Here is a 16,913-nt window from a genome sequence, read left to right as displayed (position 1 = left end):
GCTGTCAGACGGCAGCGAGCAGAGCCGGAGCAGCGTGGCAGCGGAGCAGCCCTGCGCCGGGGCGGCGAGCAGGCGCTGCCAGGGGGTGGAGGGACACCTCGGGCACGGGGAAGCCCCCCGCCTGGCGCTCCGAGGCAGCTCTGCCCGTGCCGGCCAGCCTTCATCCTCTCCCTTCCTTTCTGCAGGCAACTGGACAACAACCAGATCAGCTGCATCGAAGATGGAGCCTTCCGAGCCCTGCGCGACCTGGAGATCCTGTGAGTTGACTTGGTGCCGTGCTGGGGCGGCGGGGGGGTGGCTCTCCCCGCGCTGCAGTGCCGGGAGAATCTGGGGGCTCGGTGTCCTTCCTTCCCACCTGAGAGCGGTGGTGGAGGTGGCAAAGTGAAACCCCACGCTTCCCCGGGGCTGGGGTTCCTGCTAATTAAACCACAATAGACGACTGCTCTGCTACCGCTCCTGAGGAGCAGGGATATCGCCGTGCTCGCTGCTGCGTGGAACAGATGGGGTTCAGCAGTATTCCCAGTGCGTCCGATGCATGCTCTGCAGCCAGAGAGCCGGCCAGGTCTGCGTGATGTCGAGTAGCGGATGGGTAACAGGTTCGTGGGGAACAATATTCTGAGATATCTGATAATTGCCCTAGACAAAAAGCTGCTCAGAAGGTGTTTGGTATGTAAGAGGGAGGAGAGACGGGCGTTTGGCAGGCTCGTTCAGTGCAGTCATTGGCTTTTGGGGAGGATCCTTCTCTGAGGGCTGAAATAACACCACGTTGTGCTGCTCTTCATGTACCACAAACTTTACACATCGGCTGTTAAAGCTGCAGCACAGACTAAAAAAAAAAAGAAAAAAAGGATTTGACAGTGAAAGCTGATTCGAACAGAGAAAAAGCACGTTAGATTTAGAGCACTGTCATTGTAATGTAAAATCCAACACTACCCGGAAAATAGTATCTGAGCAGATAATTTTCTTTTTACTAACAGTTGCTTGTTCACTTAGAGACCTTTTCTGGAATAGATTTTGGCTATATGAACTGATATAAAGCTTTCCTGGCACCTGGAAGTTAATACTGCAAAGCTGAAAGCGTTAATGCTAGTGAAAGCATGCCGTCCTAAGCCAAAATGGAGAGAGAGCAAGGGGGCATCTGTCCAAAATTCAAACCCCCAGCATATGAACTGGAGTTAATACTGGTCCAGCGCTGAAACTGTATACACTTAAATACAGCAGGGAGGGCCTGCTCAGACTGCTGAAAAGCTTGCCCTGACCTTGCGTGGTATGAAACAGCAAATGGTAGATGGTTAAAGTAAGCACCAGCCTCACACAATCCTGGCACCTGGACATTGAGCAGACTCAATTGCCTTTGGCTTCTGAAAACAGGGAAAACGACAGGTTTTGTAGACAGCGCTGTGCCACACACCACAGTGTTCTTAAATACACGTGATAATACAGGGAATTCTTCCCCAAGGGCTCTTACCTCTTTGTACTGATGCTCAAAGGAGTTTTGCCATCAGCTTCAGCAGAAGCAAGTTCAGATTTCTAAGGGACCTGGGAGTGGTGGCTGTGGGTGTCTGTCACAGTCATCTGAGACACTTTTGGCCCCTCTCTCTCCCAGACTCAGATACTGGTATTGATCGTAGTGTGTCTTTCTCATGTTGAACTAACAGTAGATATCTGCAGAGCTTCTTATCTGGGAACTTAGGTTATCAAGAGTATTGTTTGAATTCTATATTAATAGCACTTTTCAGGAAAGGTAATGTGTTACTGCTATAAAGTTTTACTTGTCTGTCAGATTGAAAAGTCTACTGTGTAGTGAAAGAAAGGAAGAAAAGAAAAAAAAAATCATGAACTCCTATAAAATTGACATTTTTTTTTGATGGACTGATTTTCCATATCCGCAGAGAGTGAGTCAGTCCTCCACTGACAGTAGACTGTGCTATAACTTTCACTAAAATAAGCTGGACAATAAATGGAGCCTTTTTTGTAATATATGGAGTTCTACAGGCTCTGAAAAAGTTGCTGGGAATGCATTCCTTCTCCCCTGAATGTAGTAAGTGTTGCATTAGTTTATTTACCTCTCTGCTTTTAATTGGTTAATTCTATGCCAGTTATACGTAGGTGGGAGAAGGATGTATAAAATACATCATAATCAGTTCTTTAATGCATTTTTAATTTTCAGCGCAGACATACTGCTACAGGAAAAATCAATCTTAATTCTAAAAGATGAGAAAATAGATTGATAGTATCTATTTCTAAGCATATTTTTCCTGCAGTCACAAAATGTGAGTTTTATACTTCCAAACTAATCTCAATTTTTTCCAAGTTTTTCTTCAAAGAAAGTTTAAGCATTTAAATCTATCAAAATAAATTTACTTAGTGCCTCAGAGAATATCATATCTTCAGTTATAAAAGTCATAAACGTTTAAAAATTAAAGCAATTTGAACCATCAAAGAAAATTAACCAGTGAAACCAAATTTCATCGTTTCAGACCCACCATGTATTTTATGCAGATATATTTAAACTTGTAATGCAATATGTAGGAGAGGTTTAATGATTCTGGGAAAAATTAATCTAATTATCTGCTTGAACAGTTTGCAAGGGTACCAAATAATGTATTCTTTATCTTATTGGAATCTTGTGACCTTTCTGATATCAAACATTTACATTTCTGCATCTTTTCTTTTCACACCTGCCTGTCTACGGAATTCTAAATTCTGCAGAGACAAATTCTAAATTGGGACAGAGACAAAATGCTTAGCATTACTCAAAAAAAAAATAAAATTAAGATCACTTTCTTTAAAAGAACTTTGGTTTCTGGATTGCCCTTTTCCTTCACCTTGAATTCCTCAAAAAAAGAGTGCAAGGAGCTGGGTGATTTGGTAGGTGTAGGAACAGAAGGAAGTCATGCAGTTATCCTTCAGAATGAAGACCACTCCATGGTCCATGTTACTTATTTCTGCTTATCAACAAGCTTTTTTAATTTACTACTTTTATTTTCTTTTTCTGTCTTGTGAATGCATTCCTGTACTAACAAATAGCACAGAGGCAGAGATGAAAAGAGGACTGAAATTTGTGACTAATTTCAGTACCTGACGTGGTGCAATGGGTTGCTAACTTCAGCTGGAGCTCGGATCAGACCAAGGCACTGACTCTGGCTCCCAGTACAAACACAGCCTTTTGATCACATCTTTGTTTATGAGTTTCCGTGTTTCGGATGTCCCGAAAGGTGTCCCTGACTCTGTGATCTGACCTATGTAGAGCATAATGCAGGTGTCAAGTGCTACTGGTGGCTCTGAGTTTTGGGTTAAAAAGCTGCAGAAATGTTGAGTGTAGAGTGCTTTGGTGCCTTCTGTTGATTGTCTTCGCCCCTGCAGCAAGGTGAAGAAAATGTCTGAGAAATTCCATGCAGAACTGACATGCTTATTAAACGTCCTTTCTTGCATTGGGACTGGCTTTGTTGATTTTTGCATCAGATTGTGTGCATGGCTTCCCATAAAGGTTTTGTTTTCAATCTGTTGGCAAAATAGGGATTTTTCTTGTTGATGTACTTCCTTTCCCCCTTTTTGTAAGACAATAAAGCATATTTCAGTGGGTTTGCATTCCAAGACACACATTCAGTGTGCAACCACTGAAACAGCTATAAAAGGTAAAAGGAGCATGTATGTGTAAAGGGGTGGCAAAAGTTATTGACTAACTTATGAACCTGTTGGAATAGATATGTGCGGAAAGGTTGAAGAAAATTGATATGAAACTTTCACTAGCTAAAGTGTCATTTTTAGTAGGAGAAGGTTTCTGCTCTGCTTAATTTTCAGTTGTGTCCTGTGGCAGTATCTGTCAATAACAGTATTATTGAGAAATATGTATTAGTGTACCTGTAAGCACGTTTGAAGGTTATTAAAAAAAACTTACAAAACAAACCCCCCAAAAAACCCCAAAGAATTCTTCAAAATAATTGCCCAGTATTCCTTGGGGTGTGTAGCGATACAATGTTCATATCCTTCGTAGATTAGAAATTAGTCCATAGCTTTATTTCTAAAAGTCCAAAATTATGAAGCATAGCAGATAAAACTCAAAGCTGAGAATTTCACCTTCAGCCTCTTAGGATACATGAATAAAATGAATTAAATTCAAGGTGATTCAACAAGCTTAGTCAAACTTGATAAATTAGGAATATGGAGTGAATGATCATGCTGTTGTAATTAGACTGGGAGCACTGAACAATACTTGTGGTATTAGGATCCATTTCTCAGTAAGATACAGAACTCAATTTAGCAAAACCTCCTTTTCATTTATTTATTATTGTTTTGCCTCACTGGGGTAGCTTGAAAACTGCGTTGTGGCATGGCAGTTGTGCCATGTGGACAGGACAGAAGGAATTACGAGTCACTGTTGGCAACTTAGGTGGAGTGTTTTCCTTGTTTTATATCATAAACTGTTTTTCCTCCTGCTTTATAATGATAGCCAGAGGGACTGGAGCTTGAACACATTTTGCTCACTGCAGATTTTCTGTAAAAAAAATTCCGAAACCCAAAAGATTTTATCATACCAAGAGCTAATTCTCAGAGGTCTGTGGATTGTATTCTATTAAAGAAGGCAAACGACTTCTTGCTGTACAGAGCAAGTATGGAATGAGTTTGGGTATTGTTTGTCATTATTCCTGTTAATTGTTGTAGGTCTTTCATTTAATATCTCTGAGCCTGCAAATCCTCTTTGCTGAGTTTCACCTGCTGTTTGAAATGAATGAGCACAGACTCTGTCACTGAGCAACAAACCACGCACGCAGGAATCCGTCATTCAGCTCTGGGCGCTTCAGTGTGAAAAATTGTCATAATTCACTCACAAGTAATACTGAAGAAGTGCAAGAACAGTCACCCAAACGTTCCCAGAAATTTTAAGTTGCAACTTCAATTCCAAATGAGCCCGAAATATTTGATCTTAAAAAAAAAAGTTAGTTTTTTAGATTGTAAAATGAATGAAAACATACCACCCTTCCGTCCCCAGAACCTTAAAATGAAAATAACCAGAGTCTTAGAGGTTAAAATTGTCCTATCAGTATATCTATAACCATATCTCTCCAAACGTTTGTGCCTCACTCTTCTTCCTGCTCCACCACAAACGCCCAGAAAAGCACACGGCTGCAAGTGCCACGTGCTGGTTTCTTTCGAACTCCGATTCGGCACCGAGTCGTGTTCTGCAGGACACAGCGTGATCTGTCCGACCACTCACGGTCTGCATCCCCCGGCTCTCCTGGGCATTGTCTGACACATCCAGTTGTTGCAAGCGTTTTACAAGTGGAATAGGGTTATTCATGCTTTGCTTTTGTCAGTCCAGTATGTTCCTGTTATAAAGGATTCTGCTTCATAAAAGATTTAGTAATCTGTGCAATTTCCTGTAGAGATGTCATGGATGAGTGTGCTTATAATACACACTACCTTTCTCCTAGCAAACTTTTAAGAACTTTTCTGAAAATGAATCATTATTTTGTGCTCCAGCTAGGATTTAATTGTTCCTAGGGTTGTCTTCTGTGTGCTGAACACTCAGTTATATCGTCAGTTCTATTTATTTGCAAAATGCTATTCTGAGCATGTCTTAACTAGATAGAAGATTTTTATTTGCTTTCCCAACCTGGAGAGTCAGGGAGTGAAAGTCATGACATAATTCTAAATATATGAGATGTCATTGCCTAATGAAAGCCTGAAAGTGCCACACAAATGTGATTTCCTCCTCTATTTTGCTGGAAATTATAGTCGGTGGAGGCAATCAGGATCAAATTTGAACTCTGTAAATTGTTTATCTGTAAACTGATACCGAAATATCTAAATACAATAATGAAAATGAAATTTCTATCTAAAATGACATGCATAGGTGTTTTACTTCCTCATTCTTGAGTACAGTAGAATTAAAATGATGGGGTTTTTTCATTATTTTTTTTTTTAACCCAAGGGTATATGTTAGTTCAAATGTACATAGATTAATAAAATGAATTTAAAATCTTTAGTTATTTCATCGGTCAGCATGTACATAATACATGTCATAAAATCAAAACTGAAGGCAGTAACCACTGGCAGTATATGAGTAATTGAAGTATCTACCAGTTAGGTGAAATTAGGTGAAAAACAAGGAGTTTGGCTTTTCTAAAAGTATCCTCAATTTTCCATGTGGAGCTTGTATCATAGGCAATTGAGTTATGCCAGAGGAAGAACGAAAGTCGTTTTGGCAATTGAGAAATGGTTCACGCCGACTGTAGAGGTATCAGTGGAAAAATTGTCATTTCCGTTTTCTTTACTCCATTACTTATGAGACTGTCCTGTAGTTTATACCCTTCCCATTCTTCCCACCTCTTGTATCACTGTAGGTCTTTAAGGGAAGGAGAAATGCTCCTGAAGAAGCTGGCTGCTGTTCCTACAAGGTTTCTGTTATATAAATCAGTTGGAGATGAACTACAGAAATGCCTTTTTCTGGAGAACTCAGAGAAATGTACTGGGCCACCAATGGACGCCAGTGAAATACGATGTGTAATTAGCATGAAGGATTGATGGCGGAAAGACGGGGTGCTTGCATGGTTGCTTTACAAGAAATTTTTTTATTTGCTGATACATGTTGGTGGGAGATCTGATGTCATTGTTGAATACATGGAAATGAAATCTGAGATAACCTCTGTTCTATAGCCTGTTACAAAATGTGAGGTTGGAAGTACAGCATAGTGAAAGGAACACTATCCAGATGGCACCGTGGTGACAGGCTTTTTGTCAAAGACCAGCTGAGGTAAAATAAAAGCGGTCAAGAGAGGGCCTCTGAAAATCACTGATGCCTTTTACAGATGTAATGTAACTCTCTCTTTATGGGGAGAATATATTTGCATAAATTCATTGATCAATGATTTTGCTAATCCTGCAGTATTCCAGGCATGTCCCAGCAAATTGATGAACATTTCTATCAGTCCTCAGTGCGGATGCCTAATTATATTACATATTTAGAAAAGATGGATTTTTCCCCTCCTGGAGCATATGTAGTAGTTGAATGCTGTGCTCAATCTCCTTTCCTGCTCCCATTAGGTTGGAGGTTTTTTTTCCCTTTAAGAATAGCCTGGAGCCGTGCAGGCTGCAGAACTTATCAAGATAAGAGCAGTGCCAGGTTAGAATTATGAGTTTCATGAATCAGTGACCAATATGCTTTTTGAGGAAGCCCAGTTGTATAGCTTGGGTAGTGTAAGCCCTGTATTGGTGCTGCAATCTCTGCTCCAAGAGACTCCAAAGTCAAAACTCCAAGAGAAACAGAGATTTCTGGCAAACCTTCTCTCCCGTGATATGAATTGTTCCATTTGCATGCTCTGCTCATCTTGTGACCTGCCCTCTCTCCCCTTTGACTAATAGAGTTTCTTCGTCAGTAATATAAAAGATGTAGAACAAGCATTTTGACTGTTGAAAGTCAAATGAATGTGAACGACTTAATCCAGAGGACACTCAACTGTGTATTTAATGCAGACGTGCAGCTCGACACCTTAACCAAACACTGAGCTGAAGACTATGATGGGAATAAAACTCCTCACAGATAAAGTTGAGGTGATGACAGAGTTCTGAGGGGAAGTAACAAGTTCAAGGCAGAAGAGTAGTCATTTTATGCCATAATTGCAATTCGTTGTTCATGTGACTCCCCAAAGCAGCTAGATGACGATACTGTGGCAGCTGGATGTAATCCTATTGGCATTAGTAAGGCGGCTTTGGCTGCAGGCCTGTGTGGCACAGGTCTCTGTGATATCAAAATCAAAAATGCCAGGGCATCCGCAGCCCTTCTGTGACACCGTTTGGGGTCCAAAACTGGTGGTGAATGCAGGAACTCCTGCTTCCTCTGGGGTCAATCACCACAGCAACAATAAATGATGATTTCAAAAAATGTTTCAAAACACATAATGGTTACCTTTTTTTTCTCCTGTGTACAACTAAAGGTACTGTTTATGACCTATAGGAATATAAATGGTTTGTCTTTTTCAGAGGTTGCTTTTGTCCCTCTGCTGTGCTGGTAAAACAGCTGAGACAAAAGCTTTGCACTGTAGCCAGTCTTTATACAAGAGAGGACTCAGAAGCCTGGTTTCTCTGGAAGGAGAGAGTAAAATTATGATGGGAGCTCTGTATACCAGAACTGCTGGTCTACCACTTCAAGCATTGTGTCAGATATTTAACCTTAAACTGTAGCTGCTGGGATCAGGGTACTGTGCGTTACTTATTATTAGCATTATCCAATATTTTTAGCTGGGATAATAATATTGTATCTATAGTAAATTAGAAATCAAAACCTTAATATGTAGATAGTTAGCTTGCAAGTGAAGTAGAAATTACATCTGTGCCTGAAAAAAAAATGCAGAGATAGAAACTCTTTCTGATCTAAAAATTAAATAGTGTCTTTTTTTCCTGCTGTTCACAAGATTATGCATATAATTATATATGTGTGTAAGTATATACAGTGAAAAGAGCATGTATGTTATGGTTAAATCAGGAAAAATAATTTTTAAAACTTAAAAAAAGAAAGGCATATGATTAGTGTAAATTAGGCTTTCTTTATATAGCTTATCCAGTTCTGGGTTTAAGAAAAAAACAAAATTTCAGAACTGTATTACAGGTGGAAGTGTGAAACAATTTTAAAGTAATTTAAAACCAAATAATCACAATTTCTATGTTAACTCAGTTATCATAAATGAAGCAAATTCGTGTCAACTGGTTCGATACTTTCGAAGTAGAATTATATTCTTGAATTCCTGTTTCGGCATGAAGAATCCGAATACATTGTTTTAGTATGTATGAGTGATGGATGGCCACGCTTAGGACATCTGCAGAGCCTTAGAAACAAATTTTAAAATACTGTAAGGTCATCCAGAAACCTTTGTTGCGATATACTGTGTTGCTCTTGAGTATTTCAGAGATACCTCAGAAAATAGCTTGGCCAGTTGAAAGAGCACCAAATGACCTGGCTACATAAAGCCATTGAAGGAAACAAGGAACAGTAGTGCCATTAATTTTTAAAAATTGTATGCATCTCTCTTGCCTTCACGGTCCTAGGTGGCATGAGGTGTCTGTGGTTTGCAAGTGCCAGACTGTGGCTGAGATTGGGATTTATTTGAGGGTAAAATAGGAGAGAACATTCTGGAAGACAGGTTGATGGCTGTGATAAAGGGATGTAGGAGCATATACTGAACAAGATCTCTGTTCACCAGATTGGTAATTTAGATTTGCTTTGGCATCTTTTGCTATTAGAATCTTAGATAGTATCTGTCACTAAAAGTGCTTTTTTGAGAGAAGGGAGGGTGGGAAAGCAGATCTTGTTCATGGCTTTCAGCTTTGGACTTGGCTACTGTGATCGATAAATTGCCGCAATGCAGCATCTCTGCGACGACGCTTGAAGGCCGCTGAGAAGCCCTCGTTGGTGCAAAAGGAGGTTGCGGGCTGGGCGGGCTCTGGGGAGGGGGGTAGTCCACCCCACGAGCACCCGAGCTTCTTACTGGCTCCTTGGGCAATTTCAGTGATGTCTTAAAAGGGTTGGGTCCGTTTTATCTGCGAGACACCCCGTCTTCCCGTCCACGGCTAGAGCGTTAGAAATCAGGTGAGGTACTTCAGCTAATACTCGGGCTGAAACAGTTAGGACAGACCATCCACAATGGCACTTATATTTTATTTTGTGTGCATGCAGATATTACAGAGAAACAGCCATGTGTGGAGAACAATTGACTCCTTTTATTTAGCTACTTTGTGTGCTCGTAGAATATTCCTGAACAGATCATGAGTGCTTCGAATTTTTTTCTATGTCTATTTTATTTTATACTTTTTGACTCTGTGGACTGAACGCAAATGAGACACTGTGAGTATTTGCTATTCAAATTGTTACGGTTTCTTAGCTGTGTTGCATACGCATGCATGAATATAAGCAGATGTTGCTGCTTCTCATGGCAGGTAGTGCTTGGGAGAAATTTAAAAATTTGAAAGGTGTTTTTAAACATATTGACCTGTTTCTTATGTGATGCACACAAGTGCTGTCTGATTTATTATTAAAAAAAAACCCAAACCCTCAGTGTTTAATTCCTGATGGAAAGCAGATCCCTTTCCAGCTTCACCAAGAAACATGTAATTGTCCTTGTCTAGGAACTATGTGTTGTCTTTGTTCTTTCAAAACATTTCTTTCCTCTACAAATGTAACTTTTTCTTAACAACTGTTCATACATGTAAGTCCGAATTCTCAGAATGTGTATATCACACGTTCCCTATTCCGTTCTTGTGGATTTATATTAGCCTATATGTTAGCCTTAATTTCCAGCACATATGAATTGCAGGTAGAGGTGTCACATACTGTTAGAATATAGAATTATTCCACAAATATGGTCTGCGTTTCTTGCATTTCAGGGAGGCACTTTTGGCAGTAAAGGTGAAGTTCTTCCTTTAAAAGATTTGCTTCTTTTCCTTCCTCTGCTGTTAAAAGCTGAGAATTGCCTTTGTGGTTCCGTGCTGCGCCATGCCCATTGTCATGTTGCCAGAGCTATGAGCGATCTCTTCCCGCTGCCTCTCTCAGTGGGTATGCCAATGGTCTTGGGAGCTGAGGGGCAGCTGAGACATGGGGCTCCTGAAATCAGGGGACTGCTCTGGCAAGAGGAGTAAGGGGCATTATTTTGCCTGCAGGACCTGATAGGTCTGCCATCAGAGGGAAATGGAAACTGGAGGTTCTGGCAGCCCACTCTCCATGGATGCCAATCGCCTCCCTCCTAAAAGGCTTCCATAAAACCTTTTGCACTGACACCGACGCTCAGGCTAAACTGCTGCCAGTGCTGTTTCTGTTGGTGGTTGTGGTTTTGCCTCCCGAGCAGCTGCCTGCTGTGTGTGGGGGGTCTGGCCCCTCGCCCCTGCTCAGCCCTAGTGGTCCGCGGGGGACTCGCAGGCGCCCGCAGTCCGCAGGCACTGCCGCACTGCGGCAGTCGGTGAGGCGGCAGCAGGCTGGCGCAGTGACCGTCCCAAAGAGACTGAGTGTTGTCTCACAGCCCCTCACAATGGGTGCAGAAGTCTATTTATTGTCACTTTCTCTAGGTCTGAAAAGACAACTAATTTCTGTCTGCCACTTGGAATGGCTTTTCTGTTCCCGGGTGTGTTACCCCGACACGTTCGAAAAGGATAGGTTCATTATGGCAGGGAAGGCTATCAAAATAGATGCTTTTACCATAAGGTTATAGTGTTAAGGCTGCGTGTACTCAGGATGGGACAAATTAAAACATGGTTTGAAGAATGATACTGTTCTTTTCTGATCCAAATTTAATCAATTTCTTTAGAATTTCTTTTGGTGGAGTCCTGTAAAGAAACCGCAGCATTCAGTTGACTGAATGCTGAAACCTTTTACCTTGAGAATCTCCATCATTAAATGTCTTCAGCCTGAACAAATGGCAAAAGTTGCCTGCTCCTTTCAAATTACAGAGTTGGACTGTGTTGGTTTGAATTGAATTATGTTTGTAAGACTGCTTAGCTTCAGAAAGGACTAAACAGAAACAGCTATTCAGGCAGGAACCTGAGAAATAGTTTTATTTTGCTGAAGTATGGATGCGTCAAACTTAAGGTTTGTATGATCTGACTCTGTATTGTTGATTCTTTTTCATCCTTTCCATAAATACACTGTGGTAGGCTTTCAGACCTCTGTATGCATCGAGAACTCAATCCAGTTTCCATTGATTTTGGCAGGAGTAGCACAGAATCCATAAACTACAGTACCTGACATGCATGCGGTTGGGCAACACCAAGAGCCATATTTAGAAAGAGACATCTCTGTATAACCTACCAAAAGAAAAATCAAACCTATCTATTTAACAATTAATTTATATTCAATTAATACAATTCTATTATTAATTATATTAAGTCATTGAACAAGACATTTTTCAAATAATCTACAAAATAAAATTTATGTGAGTTGAAATTGAATACAATTATGTTTTTGATTGCTGTGGCTCCTGTGAAAATCTGCACCTAAATAAATAGATTGCAGGGACTAGATTCACACCCTGCTGAAATCAGCAGCAGGATTTGCACTGACTTCAGTTGACATTGGTCTGGATATTATGATAATTGGACTTGTTTCCAGTGGTTCTAGGCAATAATATCAGTCCTGGAAACTATGTACCATAGAGAAACATCAAAATCACCCTGGTGATGTAAAACATTTGTTCAGTGTTTGCAGAAATACTATTCTTTCTCTGTGTCTGAATACTTCCAGAAAATTATGGACGTAATTGGGGCTTAGGGCTGGAGCAGTCATTCTCAATACAGCGTACTGAAAAACGTGTAGCATTTAGGCAAAGACTTGAGAAAATTTCTCAATTCAAAAAGAATTAAAGGAAGTGTTTCTTATGCCATTTTTGGGTTTAGAAGAAATTACTCATTGGAGAATCTTTAATTTAAAAATAAAGCAGTGGCAGAATAATTTCAGCCTGCATTCTTTTGTCTTTGCACCAATGCTTTTATAACTAAAATTTCCGTTCAGGCTGAATTGAATTTGTATTTTCTGCCTAGAATTAGAATGTCATGTAAAAGATTGAAATGCTGATTGAAATTTCTCTAAAAAGCTTTTCCAACTCTCACTGGGCATAGGCGTTAGAAAGAATTGGGAGATGCAGCTGTACTTGTGTTTTGTACAGCTGCTAGAGGTGATTTGATTGTTAGGGAAATTGATATGTTTTTCTGTTTATAGAAAGAGCAGACTTCCTTAAGGGGAAGCGGTAAGACATTTCATGTAAGACCATGTGAATGACATTCTTGACTTAACATCTAACAAAGTCCACAACCTTAATGAATTGTGTACCCTCGTTCTCTGCATAACCTGTATTATATTTTATTTTACCTTATCTCGGCTTAGCTCATCTTATTTTATTTTGTTCTTTTCTGTCCTATTCTATTCTATTCTATTATTCTGTTTTCTACTTTATCTTTTTTGAGCATATTTTATTTATTTGCATGTCAGTGTAGGTAATTTCAGGCATAATAATGTGTATATGCACATACAACATAAATGCAGGGCTAAGATAACACTAGAAAGGTTTGAGCATCAGTCACCAGACATAAGTAACCAGAATCCTTTATTCTTCTCCCACTTGTATGCATATGACAATACAATCTTTGATTGTACAGGCCCATACCATTTTTTTCTGACCCCTTTTACCCATTTGCACTGATTCCTTGTCCCAATCTCTTTACCCTGATAGCCTGCCCAACCATTATCTTAGCTGTGGGTCCCGTCTTTCCCTCTCCTCTGCTCTCAGCCTTGGCTCCTGACCTCGCCAGTCCCAGAGACTCCAGCCAAGGCACAGCCAGTCTCTAGGGAGAGTTAATGCACCAATTACAGGACTTAAGTTAATATGCCCTAAAGGTATCACTATAGGCAAATGTGATCACCCTGGTTCTTGCCGGGTGACAAAACAGGCATTTTAAACGAAGAATTTGTTATTATAATAACACAGTTTCCCCAAAGCCTAATGTTTTTGAAAGTAATCTCACCCGTTCAAGGGGAAAAAAAATCTACCATAAACATCTGGCCTTTATAATAAGCTTAAATAGTTAAAATCTGACAGTTATATGCAAATTAAAATAAGCCACCAAATGAGAAGAATCAGGCAATTGAAGCAGTAAACACTCCTGGCAATTTTGTGCGTAATTCCATACTAAGCTTATTTATTTTATTTTTTCTTACGTTTCTGAAAAGAACATTTTCTTTCCTCTGAATCCTTGAGACCAGTCGTATTTCTGATGTCAGCTTTGCAAGTTAACAATGCTGGAGCCCCTCATGTTGCTGCGAGGAAAACATTTGTGAATGCATCGGTAAAAGACTAACACTAGAACAGGAACCACAAATTGGCAACTAGTTATTTTTATTTATTTCAGTGGGTTTTACATGTCACCTGGAGACTATTTAGAAGATTATTTGACTGGGCTAACATTGTGTTTAAAAATAGCACTTATATAGTCCCAGCTCATTTTAGAGTTGGGTACAAACATTGAGATGAAAACCCAGCTGCTGTTGCTTTTGCTGCTAATTTGAGGTGTCAGATTGGCGCTCTACTGCTGTATGTCAGTGAATAAGGCCCCTTGTGAGATCATTATGTTTCCTAACAGTTGAGAGTAATGGATTAATCAGTGCAGCATCAGTTGCTTTCATTATATGCCCACACGGTAGTTGTAGGCTGTAACCTAAACAGTCTGTGGGGAGATGAAAGGGTTGAGTACAAGAGGCACTCAGGACTCGCCAAAACTCTGAAGAGATCCAGTTGAGTTTTGGACCTTGCCTAACGAGCAAATCTTGGATGCCTTGAAAGTTGAGGGTGAGAGCCGTGCTCAGTGCTGAGGGACAGAGTGCCAAAGCCATTTTGCTTTTTCATCAGAGGCCATGAGAAGCAGTAAATATTTAATTTAATGCAAATTCCTTCTGGCCTGTGTGAAAAATAGTTCTTCACAACTATTGAAAATATAGCTACTTTTACCCTACAATCTCAAAGTTAATTACAAACATTAATTATAGCAGTGTATAAAATTCAAGTCTTGGGTTTGTTACTAAAATTAGATCTGGATTCACTTTTTGGAATTGGTAAAATAGCCCGGCTGTTAAATATATTAGGTGGTATGTAAGAGTTGGAAGGGGCCCGAAGTTGTCATCTCTTGTCTTGCCCTGGGGCAGGACCATTAGGTCCCATGCCATTCCTGCCAGGGATTCGTTTAGTCTTTCATTACAGGCTTCCGCTGCTGATGGCTGCACACCCTGCAGCAGCTCTTTGCTGTATTTTTCCTGTTCTTATTGTAAGAAACGTTTCCGCTATACCTAATCAAAATTCCCCTTTCTGAAATTTAAACCTTTTACTGCTTTGCTTAGCCCTGGTTGAATACAAGGAACAGAGGATTTCTTTTCCCTTCGCAGTGGCTTTTACGTAGTTGGAGAGAGGTTTAAGAGTAAGTGACGAGAATCTGCTAACATTGAACTCTAAGGTTCTGTCACTGTTAGTGTTAAATTTTGCTGCTAATGCAGTCACACAAATTCATGTTTTCTCTCTAGTATTTCAGACAGACCCCAAGATCTATGTGCATAAATACTGATGGAGATGTCTGATCTTGCATGGATTCAACAGTTTCAGTCCACTTGTGCACTATGAAAAGATTCCTTCACATATTATTTTTTTTTACCAGCACTTTGCTCCCCCCAAAGCTTTGGGGTCTCAGAGAAGTTGTCTTTCTGTCACCACCAGGCCCGGACTGTTGTGTGCCCTTCTGAGGTCCACTGGAACTGGGGTGAGCTGCTTAATCTCTTTTTGCATCAGTTCACCCACTTCTGGACAGAAATAACATTATCAAGAAAACTAGTTACATGAGAGGCTTAATTATGCTTGGAGATGCCTCGGTTAAGTCTTAATAAATTTTCCAGTCTCATTTACTGGATGTATAGTTGCACTGGGGATAGGAAGCCTGGAAACCACGGCAGTCGTGGGAGAAGCAGTAATCGGGGAGTATGACAGTAATTCACTCTTGGGAATGTTACAAGCCTGCAGATGCACCATTTGTAGCTATCCATTGCATGCACATAGGTAATAATCTTGCATTAGGCCCAATTACATGGTGTTATGGACACACAACACACGGATTACATGCACAGCCAACGAGCATACTGTGATAAAGCAGTGGTGTAATTGAAGGAGACAGAAGGAAATGTTAGACTTGTAGTGCTGCAGTGCCTGACGCGGCTGTTCCCTGCCAGCCGTGCCCCTCTGCTTTTCTGCTCCAAGTCTCACTTGCAAAATAGAGGTTTAGCACAAACGGAGGTAACTCAGCACCTTGTTCTTTCCACAATGTGTTTAGAGAGTTTTGAGCAGGAAAAGGCAATTATCATCCTTGTTTAAGTTAGAGTGAAGCCCACAGATGCATGGAAGTATGTACTTCCAAATGTGGACTGTTGTTTGCAGGATTCCTGTTATCGTCTATGTTAGAAGCCTGTAAAGAATCTCTAGTGCCCAAATGTAAAAGGCATTCAAAACCAGAAATACAATAAATACAATAAACGAGCTGGTGCCTTTTCAGATCTCTTTCTCCATTTACCTATAAGTAAATGAGTCTGAATATTTCTTTCTAACTGAGAATTTTGCAAATGCTGCAATGTCCCGTAGTCAGCCAAATGTGACACAAAAGCAGCCTGGCACGTATCAAAAACCTGAATGGCCCACACAGCAGACCTCTAGTAACTACAGTAGATACTTGTAAAGGCTCGGGGAAAAGTGTTAATCAAAAATTGTCTGCTATATTATTTCTCAATTTGATTAGCTGTTTGTGCTAATCAGCTGCAGAAATGGAATATGAAAGAAAATCCATCTCTGCCATCAAAAAACAAAGGAGGTGTTCAGCAAACGACATGTTCGCCCCTTCCCCCTTCATTTTAATCCATTCAGATTGCAGACAGGCAGCAGCACTGTGGGTATTGTACTGATACATTGCTAGTAATCTATCCACGTTATGAAAATGCCTTGTACTTAGAAAAATGGACATTTGCATAGTGTTTTTTCCTTTTGCTGATGATAAAATAAGATACCGTAACCTTTTTTAAGCTGGGATGTAGCAGGTGGTATTGTCATCGAAGTGTTGTGTGTTTAGCAAAAAACCCAACCCTCCTACGTATTTTCCCACATGAAATGTTACTGAAAAACATTAAGATAGCTACTATTTTACAGTGTTCTTAGTAAAGTACTAATTGAAGAAATTAAATAGTTAGTAGTTCAGATAGTTCTGTTACGTTGTTTAACTTTTTCTGACTTCGTTGCCAGAAGATCCTTTTCCTTCATGTCTAGTGCTTAACTGGAACAGAGCAGGTAGATATATTGTAATGAAAGTATTATTAGTTCAGATGAATAAGTCACTAGGCATTCTGATATTCA

At 40.2% G+C, this 16,913-nt stretch overlaps 1 protein-coding gene across 1 annotated transcript in view; it reads left to right on the top strand.

The window, feature by feature from the left end:
• SLIT3 (slit guidance ligand 3) overlaps positions 1-16,913 on the top strand; it is a 526,008-nt gene that overhangs the window by 295,822 nt on the left and 213,273 nt on the right. The window contains exon 6 of the mRNA XM_086621882.1: positions 186-257. Coding sequence (XP_086478008.1) covers positions 186-257 — 72 coding nt within the window. The remainder of the gene's footprint in view (positions 1-185; positions 258-16,913) is intronic.

Source organism: Tauraco erythrolophus, chromosome 16 (assembly GCF_009769465.1).
Source record: "Tauraco erythrolophus isolate bTauEry1 chromosome 16, bTauEry1.pri, whole genome shotgun sequence".
NCBI lineage: Eukaryota > Metazoa > Chordata > Aves > Musophagiformes > Musophagidae > Tauraco > Tauraco erythrolophus.
Note: the sequence above shows the minus strand (reverse complement) of the source record. Positions and strands in the feature narration are given on the sequence as shown.